Source organism: Carassius carassius, chromosome 22 (assembly GCF_963082965.1).
Source record: "Carassius carassius chromosome 22, fCarCar2.1, whole genome shotgun sequence".
Taxonomy (NCBI): domain Eukaryota; kingdom Metazoa; phylum Chordata; class Actinopteri; order Cypriniformes; family Cyprinidae; genus Carassius; species Carassius carassius.
The window spans coordinates 21,633,325-21,646,918 of NC_081776.1; the positions used below are offsets into that span (position 1 = coordinate 21,633,325).

The 13,594-nt window shown below is 42.4% G+C and overlaps 3 protein-coding genes across 3 annotated transcripts; 2 read left to right on the top strand and 1 right to left on the bottom strand.

Annotated features, from left to right (window-relative positions):
* Positions 1-1,763: 1,763 nt before the first annotated feature.
* LOC132098461 (zona pellucida sperm-binding protein 4-like) lies at positions 1,764-3,957 on the top strand. Its single transcript, XM_059504572.1, has 8 exons — positions 1,764-2,490; positions 2,567-2,754; positions 2,827-2,924; positions 2,996-3,153; positions 3,227-3,419; positions 3,490-3,637; positions 3,717-3,789; positions 3,868-3,957. The coding sequence occupies exons 1-8, from the start codon at positions 1,764-1,766 to the stop codon at positions 3,942-3,944; spliced, it is 1,662 nt and encodes a 553-aa protein (XP_059360555.1). The 3' UTR covers positions 3,945-3,957.
* A 2,517-nt stretch (positions 3,958-6,474) lies between these two features.
* On the bottom strand, positions 6,475-8,511 carry LOC132098462 (zona pellucida sperm-binding protein 3-like). Its single transcript, XM_059504573.1, has 8 exons — positions 7,974-8,511; positions 7,613-7,731; positions 7,429-7,532; positions 7,180-7,357; positions 6,967-7,084; positions 6,803-6,885; positions 6,649-6,740; positions 6,475-6,573 (listed from the first exon to the last, which is right to left on the bottom strand). The coding sequence occupies exons 1-8, from the start codon at positions 8,505-8,507 to the stop codon at positions 6,494-6,496; spliced, it is 1,308 nt and encodes a 435-aa protein (XP_059360556.1). The 5' UTR covers positions 8,508-8,511; the 3' UTR covers positions 6,475-6,493.
* A 1,086-nt stretch (positions 8,512-9,597) lies between these two features.
* On the top strand, positions 9,598-11,788 carry LOC132098463 (zona pellucida sperm-binding protein 4-like). The gene is made up of 8 exons (XM_059504574.1): positions 9,598-10,324; positions 10,398-10,585; positions 10,658-10,755; positions 10,827-10,984; positions 11,058-11,250; positions 11,321-11,468; positions 11,548-11,620; positions 11,699-11,788. Exons 1-8 carry the CDS (start codon positions 9,598-9,600, stop codon positions 11,773-11,775), a joined length of 1,662 nt encoding a protein of 553 aa, XP_059360557.1. The 3' UTR covers positions 11,776-11,788.
* Positions 11,789-13,594: the final 1,806 nt, after the last annotated feature.

The following is a 13,594-nucleotide window of genomic DNA, read 5'->3' on the forward strand; positions in this document are numbered from 1 at the left end:
AAACAGCAGTTGTGAGGTTTCTGGGTATATGGATGGATTTGAAATTGAATTTTAGTATGCATATCCAGAAACTGGTTGACAAATGCAAAAAAGCATTAAATATCATGAGGTGTTTAGCAGGAGTTGATTGGGGAGCATGTCGCCAGTCTCTTAAAATAATATATTGTGCTCTAATAAGATCAGCAATAGATTATGGCAGTATGGTATATTGCACTGCATCCAAAACACAACTCGTAAAAATAGAGGCAATTCAGTCACAAGCTTTGCGAGTTTGTTGTGGAGCGTTTAGATCCTCTCCAATAACAGCAGTGCAAGTAGAGATGGGTGTAATGCCTCAAGTAATTCGTAGGCTCAAGTTAAAGATGAGGTATTTTATAAGTATAAAGGGACACTTGGACAGTCACCCAGTTAAAATGGTGTTGGAGGATTGTTGGGAATATGGACATAAAAAGTTATCAAGTTTTGGATGGAAGGCCAGTGAGGAAGCCCGGAGAATGGGATTAAGCGACTTCAATGTTGCTCCTACTGTGGCTAGGTCAGCAATTCCTCCTTGGCTTTTCCCAATGCCTTTGATTGATACTCAATTGCTTAAAGAAAAGCATAACAATACAAATGGATTAGGAAATTTTAATATACAGCAATACATTGATCAAAGTTATTATAGTGCAGTTCAAATATACACTGATGGTTCAAAAGATCCAGAATTTGGGAAAACAGCAGTAGCGGTATATATTCCACTTTTTAACATTAGAATAGCAAAAAGAATATCAGATTATCTTTCAGTATTCTCTGCAGAAATTATTGCAATATGTCTAGCACTTCAGTGGATAGAAGAAATCCAACCAACAAGGGTAGTGATATGTACAGATTCTTTATCCGCACTAAATAGCTTGGAAAGTGGAACATCATCAGCAAGGCAAGACATGATAAATGAAGTAATGCAGAGTCTTTACAGAACAAGACAGTATGGACTTCTGGTGAATCTTGTATGGGTTCCATCGCATATGGGTGTGAAAGGAAATGAGGAGGCTGATAATCAGGCTAAACAGGCATTAAATCATTCACAAATTGACATTGAAGTGGCATTAAGTAAAACAGAAATTAAAGTGATAATAGCTAAACAAATACAGGAAATTTGGCAGAAAGAATGGAATGAAGGAAAGAAAGGTAGACATTTTTACTGCATTCAAGGAAAAGTTGGGTCAGAGAGAAGAAGATTCGGAAACCGGAAAGAGGATGTTTTAATAACAAGAATGCGTATTGGACATTGTTTATTAAATCAAAGCTTACAAAGAATTGGTAAACATGAGAATGGAAATTGTGACAAATGTGGGTTAGTTGAAAATATAGAGCATGTCCTTTTAGAATGCGAAGCTTATGAAAGAGAGCGGTCCCAGTTAAGACATGCTTTAAGAAGTGTAGGAATCAATGAGTTGACACTTCAGGTTCTCCTAGGACAAGGTGCTAAACAATCAAGAGTTTATCATGAGTTATTTATATTTTTAAAGGAAACAGGATTATTTAATAGGATTTAAAACTCCATTATGTGTAAATTTTATATGGATATATATATATATATAATAATTTTTTTTTTTTTTTTTTTTTAAAAGAGTAGATCTAGTTTAAACTTCCTTTCCAAATATGCGCTTCACACTCCATTTCAGTAGGTGGCGGGAATGCACCTTTTAAGTTGGTTTGCCAACCGCCATTAAATCCTAGAAGAAGAAGAAGAAGATCTCCACTTGGTGTTTAGCTGTTGAACAATGGCTGGAAGTTGGTGTTTGGTTCAGATTTCGTTGGTCTGTGCGTTCTGTCATGCTGTTCCACAGTGGAGTAAGTCGCTTCAGGATGTTCAAGCTCTGATGATGCAGCAAACTGACCAGCAGTTTCAGCTCCAGAAGCCAGTTCAACAGCTAACTAACCAACAGTTTCCGCTTCGGAAGCCAGTTCAACAGCTAACTAAGCCGCAGTTTCCGCTTCAGAAGCCTGTTCAACAGCTAACTAACCAGCAGTTTCCACTTCAGAAACCAGTTCAACAGCTACCTACACCGCAGTTTCCACTTCAGAAGCCAGTTCAACAGCTACCTACACCGCAGTTTCCACTTCAGAAGCCAGTTCAACAGCTACCTACCCCGCAATTTCCACTTCAGAAGCCTGTTCAACAGTTAACTAAGCCGCAGTTTCCGCTTCAGAAGCCTGTTCAACAGCTAACTAACCAGCAGTTTCCGCTTCAGAAGCCAGTTCAACAGCTACCTACCCCGCAATTTCCACTTCAGAAGCCAGTTCAACAGATAACTAAGCCGCAGTTTCCGATTCAGAAGCCAGTTAAACAGCAGTTTCAGAAGCCAGTAGTGCAGGCAGAGCCCCTTGATAAATGTGCTGTAGCTGATTCTGAGCAGATCCAATGTGGTCTACCTGGGATCAGTGGTGCTGAGTGTGAAGCTATCAACTGCTGCTTTAACGGACAGCAGTGTTTCTATGGAAGGGCGGGTAAGTGTTCTCAATCTTCTTTCGTTCGTGTCAAACTGATTCTCTGAATTTAACCTGCTCTTGTACCTTGTTCTAGTGACTGTCCAGTGTATTAGAGATGGTCAGTTTGTGGTAGTGGTGTCTAGAGACGTTACTCTGCCTCGACTGAGTCTGGATACGGTTCATCTACTGGGTGGAAATGACCCACCTTGTGCTCCTGTGGGGTCTACACCTTCCTTTGCTATATACCAGTTCCCTGTGACCGCATGTGGCACGAGCGTGATGGTGAGCAGCAGCTACTGGTTTTATTCTGCATTGCTTATGATGGACTGGATGCTGACACGTTCCTATTCACAGGAGGACAGCGGATATGTGGTGTATGAAAACCGAATGACCTCCTCGTATGAAGTGGGGATTGGACCATATGGTTCCATCACAAGGGACAGTCATTTTGAGTAGGTGATCCATGTCTTGGTGTGACCATTAATCCCTGATAAATGCTACAAGCTCGCTGTGTGTCGTCCAGGTTTCTCTTCCAGTGTAGATATTCGGGAACTTCCGTGGAAGCTCTGGTTGTGGAGGTCAACTCTGTTCCTCCACCTCCACCAGTAGCTGCTCCTGGACCTCTCAGGGTGGAGCTCAGACTGGCCAATGGCCAATGTGTCACCAAAGGCTGTGCTGAAGGTAAGGTCTTGTCCTGTGTCTGCCTAAAGCCTTTCAAACTGGAGTCTGGTTAAACCCCAGTGTTGTTCCTCAGGGGATGAGGCCTACACGTCCTATTACAGTGACGCTGATTATCCCATCACAAAAGTCCTGCGAGAGCCTGTGTATGTTGAGGTGCACATTATGGAGAGGACCGACCCCAACATTGTCCTGACGCTGGGACGTTGTTGGACGACTTCAACCCCCAGTCCACTCAGTCTCCCCCAGTGGGACCTTCTGATCGACGGGTGAGTGTACAGCCAATCTTTATCCAGTTGGTCTGCTGGGAGACCCTTTCTAACTTTCTCTTGTTTTCAGATGCCCTTACCAGGACGACCGCTATCTGACCACACTGGTTCCAGTGACTGGATCGTCTGGTCTTCAGTTCCCAACCCACTACAAGCGCTTTGTTGTGAAGATGTTCACATTTGTAGATCCAGCCTCACTGGCTGCTCTGAAGGAAACCGTATGCCCCCCTTTACTTGAACATCTGTATATTTACTACTTGTGGATTCTATGACTTGAGCCTCTTTCTTCCCTGTCAGATCTTCATCCACTGCAGTACAGAGGTGTGCCATCCATCATCTGGCTCTTGTGAGCAAAGCTGCACTAGGAAACGTGAGTTCTTGCTTTCTCTTGACAAGAGGAACGGAGCATTTTAGAAGTGCATTCTCACTTCGAACATTTCTCTTTCAGGAAGAGACACTCGTATCAAGGCTGTCTCTGGGGAGCAGACTGTGGTTTCTAGTGGAGAAGTTACTCTGGTCATGTAAATCTAGTGTTTTTTTTTTTTTTAATAAACTTTGCAGAACCCTTAGGTGTCTTTGTCTATTGGCATTGTTTTGGTTCAGCAGAATGTGGGATTACATGCCTCTTCCCAGTGTTTTCCCCTCTCACTATTAAACCAAGGTTCCACAACCTTTTGTAAGGTTGTGCATTCCTTAATCCTTCCTCCAGTTGCTAACCTGGGGCCGCACAAGGCTCCCCTTATTCTTTTAATTTGTCTTCCAAACAGTAGTTTGGTTCCCGACATTCACAATATAGAAAGTAGTTATGTGGATTACTTGCGGCTTTTGTTTTAAATACAACTCAAATCGCTGAGCTCAAGTTTTAAGTGGAAATCAGTTCTCGACTGTCTTGAAGCAAACACGAAACGGTGTCAATTGTCTGCAACTCAAAGTAGTGATATTAAAGGAATACTTCACCCCAAAATTGTGTCACTAATCCCTTACCCCCGTGTTGTTCCAAACCTGTAAAAACTTCATTCGTCTTCGTAACACAATTTAACCCCTTACTTGTCACCCCCCATTTTCAGCATGGAGACACAAATGACATACCCAAAATTAAAAGGTTGCTGCTTAGGAGTCTTTCTTACTAGATACATAATGTTCCCAAAGCTGACACTTCAAAGTTTACTGTTCATGAATCAGAATTACTCAGACTGTTATAATAGAGATAAGCTCAAACATGTCAATAAAAATATTTAAAACATACTGAAGTGTACTAAATGATGTAGGATATGATTTTAGATACATGATGAAGCTAAAGCCACAAGTCTACTAATACTTCACTTTGATATTTCAGAATCTGATCTCACAAAGTGTGAATTTTATTAAACCTTTTCTAAGACCATGTCATGTGTATTTTTAGAGAAGGCTCATAAAAGGCTAATAAAATTGATTTGACTCCTGGAATGCGATTATCTCTTGTTTGATTCTATTGTTCTTGCGAAACAAGCCTTTCACACATCGGCCAGGTATGACACAATAATGATAAATGAGGATTTTCTTTTTTTTATTCCGCTACTATTAGCCTTTGTTTTGGGTATTTCAAGGTTTACCAAGCCACATCGCTTCATTTCCAGTATACATTTACCCCACTATTATCAAAAGCCTTACTATAAAAATACAAAACATTTTCTTACAACCTTTGACAATACTACAAAATGCATTATGAAGAAGATCTGCACCTGCTATGTAGCTGCATTAGAGCTAACGTTAGCATCAAGCTACATGAGACTATTTATGAAATTATTAGTACACTTTTACTCAAAACTCACTTTAAACCCTGACTGAGTGTTTGTAATAACCTCCTTTTGGTCGTTTACGGTTGTAAATATATGCTATTTATAGCCTTTTACGTCGCTGCACAAGTTAGCATTTCAGATGTACATTTTTAATATTGTTATAAAAACGCCCCAAATCTCAAGAAAATCACATACCAACTATTAACTAACGTAATCGTGTGTTTATTATTTGGATATTTCATGGGTACAGAGGTTTCTCTGTGTTGTTGTGGTCAGATATCAACACGGAAGTGTACAGGAAATGCATCATGGGCAGGACAGGGCGGGATATGATGCACAAGACACGGGCGAATCCGGTCTCTGTCAGCGCGCACACGGAAGACTATACACACAGAGACAGGGCTGGGAGCGGATCATTATCATCAGATCGCGTAAATCAGTGGAAAATGAATAGATATTATGATTCTGTCTGAAGAAATATGAAGTAAACATCAGTAAATATATCTCTGTGTATATGCAACTTTTGACTATAAACCCTATTTGACACTTTTCAGTGAATCTATGAGAACACAAACCACTGCAGACGTGACTGAATATGAATGCTTGGTGAATTTCATCCACCAGTCCAAACATTAGTTCTCTTTGGGTGTCATTTCGGCAATGATTTCTCAGAATTATAACTGACCTGCTACTGCACAAAAAACCCCTTACGTCAGTACAGGTTCTGCAAGTTTGGCTCCCCAAATACTAAATTGAACTTAAGAGATGCCTGCCATTTTCCTAACACAATGGAAAAACCTATAAATAACCCATCTGAAGGTGGAAAATGTTGTGCCAGTGTTGATACTGGGAGTGCGCTTTTATTGTACATGGATTTAAAAGCATTAGAGATGTCAACAAGGAGCATTAGGAAACAGATTTAACTGAGCAAACCTATTTGGGGATGCAAGGAGAAAATTAAACTGCTCATTTGAAGTTACCAACACGAAGAAATCAAGTTCACTGCATAAGAGGCACGCAAAATCTGCAGTGCTTCTAGGAAGTGGACGTTCACGCAGAACTCCCAGAATTCCCTTTACAGCATCATGGGCAATGTATTCCACCTTTACAGTACTCATCAAAAGGGAGCTCACAGCAGGTCCCTTTAAAAGGGTTATTAACTTCCCTAACGTGAAAAGGGAGCCTTTCCTTCTGGCAAGAGAATAGGTACAGTAGGACTACCCGCTTCCTCGCTCAAATCAATTGGTTAAACTAGACAAGAAAAACCGAAGCAAGAATAAGTTTGCTCCCCCACATTTATTGAAGACCAGCCAAAGTCTTCTTGTGCTCTTGAACCACTACAGGACCGAGCGAGGCCTTCCCTTCCCACTGAAGGCCTAGAAAAAAAAAAAGCAGACACCAGAGTTAAGTGCTTGAAGGGTCAAAAACCAAGCTTAAAAGCACCTTCCTACCTCCAAAAGGAGAAGCAGCAGTTCCACCATCAGGACCACATGTGGAGTCACAGCAACCACAAACCTGGTGGTTCCCATCAGCAGCAAGCCACCTGCAATACGAAAAAAATCAGACATGGCACCTTTAATGTATTCGTACGTGGCATGAACATACCCATTGGCAAAGGAACAGGATTTGTGGAGCGCGTCACTAGGTGCAGAAGCAAGAGTGGCCTTCAGAACACATGTTATGTAGATCTGCAAGAGACACCACGGGTAAGGGGTCACAAACCAAAGCAAATGGGAGAGGTCGTTCTCCCCAACACTCGGAATACATACAGAAGGACTGGATCCCCCCTGGAACATGAAGGCCTCCAGCTGGAACCGGATTTTGTCTTCCTGGGATCGAGGCATGAAGCGCGAGCTGGAAGCTGTGACCTTGGCATCCACAAGACATCTAAGGAGTGAAAAGTAGTTGTCGGGGACAAAGTGGTTACAAGGAGCAAACGCGAGAACAACTCAACTCTGCAGCATCTGGTGACATGAACACACCCATGATTCTCAATGAACAAATATCTCGGAAGGGCGTTCACATCAGGTACTTGGGTGGCCACACAGCTGTCCACAAACACACGCAGAGGGACGTGGTTGTATACCTTCACGGATGCCTCAACATTAATAACGTCACCCAGGAAGTAAGAGTTTGAAGGCCTCTCATAGGACCAGTCATCTGCAAGAGGGAAGAACTGCTTAGGCACAGCCTCGTTCAGAAGGCAGGAGGTCTAGAGAAACTGCACAAACCCATCATGAGCTTCAGGGAGAACAGCAAGACTTCTTCACCAGCCTCCGTTGAGGCATAAGGGACCCAAGTTGGCTTCAAGGCATTACCGCTGACATTTTGAAACCTGCCGTTCAAGTTACCAATTAAACGGGCTTCCGGTTCCACCACCGCAAGCAATGCCATGAGTCACAAAAGGTCACTTACCTTTGATAATGGCATTGAACACCAATAACTGCACCACCTGCACGGGTAATCGGAGTGCCAGCAAACGCCTCAGGAGTGTAGGTAAGGGCAAAGGTGTAGACAAGCTCATCCTTGGTCATCTATAGGAGACTGACGTTGTTACCAAGAGGATTCTCCCCAAACCCCAACCCATTCCAAAAGGCATCTTAGCAAGTCATGCCATAACACTTGGTTACCCGAGTAAGCAGTTATTAAGGGTTTTTCCCCCCACTATAAAAGAACCGTCCCATGGATGTTATAGATTCAGGGAGCCATCGATACCAAAACAAGGGCCCATTTTTAGTAGGGTTCAATAGATCTAGTAACACTTAACCGCTCTTACCATCAACACACTGTTGCAGTCCTGCAGTTCGTTCTCAAAGAAGAGCACCTTGGAGCCTGGGACCAAACCGACAACAGGACATCCTCCCAAAGTCAGACCAGATGGCTGGATCAGTTCACCATTGCTAAACAAGTCCTGCTGTACCTCCACATGAACCCGGTTCTCACCGCATTGAATAGCTACACTACTGGGAGTCACAGGTTGCCTCAAATGGAAGTCCACCGCCATCTCACTCGGCACTTCTGGAACAATGGGAAACCTCCAGTCCAAAGGCTTCACTGGACCCTGCAACACCTGCTTCTCCTGAAGACCAAGAGGCTCTTGTGCAAATCCTCTGTAGTCAAGACTCTGAGACGGAGAAGCCTTCTGCAAAGTGTCTCCGAGCACTTGAGAAGAAACAGGCACTCTGGAAGCTGGATATGATTGATGCTTCTTGCTTTTTGGACTTTGACTGGATCTCAAACTTCCAAAAGCATTCTTCAGATCAAACACCACAAGCACAACCAGCACTAACACATATTGCAAAAGACCCATCCTGACAAACGTTAACACAATACCCACCAGTCCTCGTCTTTGCCATTAAGTACAGCTTTGAATTTAAGCGGCTCCTCCCCTTTCAGCTTGACTGATTACCTTTGATTCTCCTCTGGACCTGTAATTAACAAATGAGAACGTTCTGGAATGTCACTAGCCAATGGAAGGCTTGATAAGGATCTGAGATTTTCATCTACACTTATTTACAATTTTTCAGTTAAAGTTTGACAGTGTGTCTATGATAGACAATGAATGTCATTAAAAAAGCCCCTGATATGACTCAAATAATAGAGAATATTCATAAAAATCTCTCTTTTTTTTAAAAGAGTTTTTAGTTTATCATTGGAAAAGAATTGGAAAAATGTAGAATTACATCACTTGCTCCCCAATGAATGGGTGGCATCAGAACGAAAGTACAAAGAGCTGATATAAATATAAAAATAATCCACAAGTAATTCACATCAATTACTGTCTTTTGGAGGGAAAGGCTGTGTGTTTCTAAGAAACAAATCCATCGTTAAGAAATTCAAACTATTCTTTCCGGCCAAAATAGGAGTTCATAATCCCAGTTAAAGGTGCCATAGAATGCGTTGATACAATATTTTAAATGATATCTACATAAAAGGTACGTGGCTTGGGTATGGGCAAAAATTCTCCAGAACGGTTTTACATGTCCATTTACAACCCTGGGATTTGTCCCTAGAATTATTTGGAAGGGTCATGAACAATAATGTCGAGCTCTGCTCTGATTGGCGGTTTCACAGCTCGGATCTCTTCTTTCCAGCGTGAAAGATGGAGAGATTAGGCTTCCAACCTGATATGTTTGAGCCTGTATCAGACGAAGATAAAGATTTGGAAAGAATGTTTAGCGTCCGCGTGAACAAGGCTTGAGAGAGTTGTCAGTGAAGATGTGGACGCAGCCTCTGTGTTGCTTTTAAAGCGTTCTTTCAATAAGAATTGAATCTTGAGATCCAATGAGAATCACCCAGTAGTTAATGAAGAGGGAGGGACTATCGTTAATTAGCTGAAATCTGTAGAATACAAAAAGACCAAAGGGCAATATCTCCACTTGGTGTTTAGCTGTTGAACAATGGCTGGAAGTTGGTGTTTGGTTCAGATTTCGTTGGTCTGTGCGTTCTGTCATGCTGTTCCACAGTGGAGTAAGTCGCTTCAGGATGTTCAAGCTCTGATGATGCAGCAAACTGACCAGCAGTTTCAGCTCCAGAAGCCAGTTCAACAGCTAACTAAGCCGCAGTTTCCGCTTCAGAAGCCTGTTCAACAGCTAACTAACCAGCAGTTTCCACTTCAGAAACCAGTTCAACAGCTACCTACACCGCAGTTTCCACTTCAGAAACCAGTTCAACAGCTACCTACACCGCAGTTTCCACTTCAGAAGCCAGTTCAACAGCTACCTACACCGCAGTTTCCACTTCAGAAGCCAGTTCAACAGCTACCTACCCCGCAATTTCCACTTCAGAAGCCTGTTCAACAGTTAACTAAGCCGCAGTTTCCGCTTCAGAAGCCTGTTCAACAGCTAACTAACCAGCAATTTCCGCTTCAGAAGCCAGTTCAACAGCTACCTACCCCGCAATTTCCACTTCAGAAGCCAGTTCAACAGATAACTAAGCCGCAGTTTCCGATTCAGAAGCCAGTTAAACAGCAGTTTCAGAAGCCAGTAGTGCAGGCAGAGCCCCTTGATAAATGTGCTGTAGCTGATTCTGAGCAGATCCAATGTGGTCTACCTGGGATCAGTGGTGCTGAGTGTGAAGCTATCAACTGCTGCTTTAACGGACAGCAGTGTTTCTATGGAAGGGCGGGTAAGTGTTCTCAATCTTTCGTTCGTGTCAAACTGATTCTCTGAATTTAACCTGCTCTTGTACCTTGTTCTAGTGACTGTCCAGTGTATTAGAGATGGTCAGTTTGTGGTAGTGGTGTCTAGAGACGTTACTCTGCCTCGACTGAGTCTGGATACGGTTCATCTACTGGGTGGAAATGACCCACCTTGTGCTCCTGTGGGGTCTACACCTTCCTTTGCTATATACCAGTTCCCTGTGACCGCATGTGGCACGAGCGTGATGGTGAGCAGCAGCTACTGGTTTTATTCTGCATTGCTTATGATGGACTGGATGCTGACACGTTCCTATTCACAGGAGGACAGCGGATATGTGGTGTATGAAAACCGAATGACCTCCTCGTATGAAGTGGGGATTGGACCATATGGTTCCATCACAAGGGACAGTCATTTTGAGTAGGTGATCCATGTCTTGGTGTGACCATTAATCCCTGATAAATGCTACAAGCTCGCTGTGTGTCGTCCAGGTTTCTCTTCCAGTGTAGATATTCGGGAACTTCCGTGGAAGCTCTGGTTGTGGAGGTCAACTCTGTTCCTCCACCTCCACCAGTAGCTGCTCCTGGACCTCTCAGGGTGGAGCTCAGACTGGCCAATGGCCAATGTGTCACCAAAGGCTGTGCTGAAGGTAAGGTCTTGTCCTGTGTCTGCCTAAAGCCTTTCAAACTGGAGTCTGGTTAAACCCCAGTGTTGTTCCTCAGGGGATGAGGCCTACACGTCCTATTACAGTGACGCTGATTATCCCATCACAAAAGTCCTGCGAGAGCCTGTGTATGTTGAGGTGCACATTATGGAGAGGACCGACCCCAACATTGTCCTGACGCTGGGACGTTGTTGGACGACTTCAACCCCCAGTCCACTCAGTCTCCCCCAGTGGGACCTTCTGATCGACGGGTGAGTGTACAGCCAATCTTTATCCAGTTGGTCTGCTGGGAGACCCTTTCTAACTTTCTCTTGTTTTCAGATGCCCTTACCAGGACGACCGCTATCTGACCACACTGGTTCCAGTGACTGGATCGTCTGGTCTTCAGTTCCCAACCCACTACAAGCGCTTTGTTGTGAAGATGTTCACATTTGTAGATCCAGCCTCACTGGCTGCTCTGAAGGAAACCGTATGCCCCCCTTTACTTGAACATCTGTATATTTACTACTTGTGGATTCTATGACTTGAGCCTCTTTCTTCCCTGTCAGATCTTCATCCACTGCAGTACAGAGGTGTGCCATCCATCATCTGGCTCTTGTGAGCAAAGCTGCACTAGGAAACGTGAGTTCTTGCTTTCTCTTGACAAGAGGAACGGAGCATTTTAGAAGTGCATTCTCACTTCGAACATTTCTCTTTCAGGAAGAGACACTCGTATCAAGGCTGTCTCTGGGGAGCAGACTGTGGTTTCTAGTGGAGAAGTTACTCTGGTCATGTAAATCTAGTGTTTTTTTTTTTTTTAATAAACTTTGCAGAACCCTTAGGTGTCTTTGTCTATTGGCATTGTTTTGGTTCAGCAGAATGTGGGATTACATGCCTCTTCCCAGTGTTTTCCCCTCTCACTATTAAACCAAGGTTCCACAACCTTTTGTAAGGTTGTGCATTCCTTAATCCTTCCTCCAGTTGCTAACCTGGGGCCGCACAAGGCTCCCCTTATTCTTTTAATTTGTCTTCCAAACAGTAGTTTGGTTCCCGACATTCACAATATAGAAAGTAGTTATGTGGATTACTTGCGGCTTTTGTTTTAAATACAACTCAAATCGCTGAGCTCAAGTTTTAAGTGGAAATCAGTTCTCGACTGTCTTGAAGCAAACACGAAACGGTGTCAATTGTCTGCAACTCAAAGTAGTGATATTAAAGGAATACTTCACCCCAAAATTGTGTCACTAATCCCTTACCCCCGTGTTGTTCCAAACCTGTAAAAACTTCATTCGTCTTCGTAACACAATTTAACCCCTTACTTGTCACCCCCCATTTTCAGCATGGAGACACAAATGACATACCCAAAATTAAAAGGTTGCTGCTTAGGAGTCTTTCTTACTAGATACATAATGTTCCCAAAGCTGACACTTCAAAGTTTACTGTTCATGAATCAGAATTACTCAGACTGTTATAATAGAGATAAGCTCAAACATGTCAATAAAAATATTTAAAACATACTGAAGTGTACTAAATGATGTAGGATATGATTTTAGATACATGATGAAGCTAAAGCCACAAGTCTACTAATACTTCACTTTGATATTTCAGAATCTGATCTCACAAAGTGTGAATTTTATTAAACCTTTTCTAAGACCATGTCATGTGTATTTTTAGAGAAGGCTCATAAAAGGCTAATAAAATTGATTTGACTCCTGGAATGCGATTATCTCTTGTTTGATTCTATTGTTCTTGCGAAACAAGCCTTTCACACATCGGCCAGGTATGACACAATAATGATAAATGAGGATTTTCTTTTTTTTATTCCGCTACTATTAGCCTTTGTTTTGGGTATTTCAAGGTTTACCAAGCCACATCGCTTCATTTCCAGTATACATTTACCCCACTATTATCAAAAGCCTTACTATAAAAATACAAAACATTTTCTTACAACCTTTGACAATACTACAAAATGCATTATGAAGAAGATCTGCACCTGCTATGTAGCTGCATTAGAGCTAACGTTAGCATCAAGCTACATGAGACTATTTATGAAATTATTAGTACACTTTTACTCAAAACTCACTTTAAACCCTGACTGAGTGTTTGTAATAACCTCCTTTTGGTCGTTTACGGTTGTAAATATATGCTATTTATAGCCTTTTACGTCGCTGCACAAGTTAGCATTTCAGATGTACATTTTTAATATTGTTATAAAAACGCCCCAAATCTCAAGAAAATCACATACCAACTATTAACTAACGTAATCGTGTGTTTATTATTTGGATATTTCATGGGTACAGAGGTTTCTCTGTGTTGTTGTGGTCAGATATCAACACGGAAGTGTACAGGAAATGCATCATGGGCAGGACAGGGCGGGATATGATGCACAAGACACGGGCGAATCCGGTCTCTGTCAGCGCGCACACGGAAGACTATACACACAGAGACAGGGCTGGGAGCGGATCATTATCATCAGATCGCGTAAATCAGTGGAAAATGAATAGATATTATGATTCTGTCTGAAGAAATATGAAGTAAACATCAGTAAATATATCTCTGTGTATATGCAACTTTTGACTATAAACCCTATTTGACACTTTTCAGTGAATCTATGAG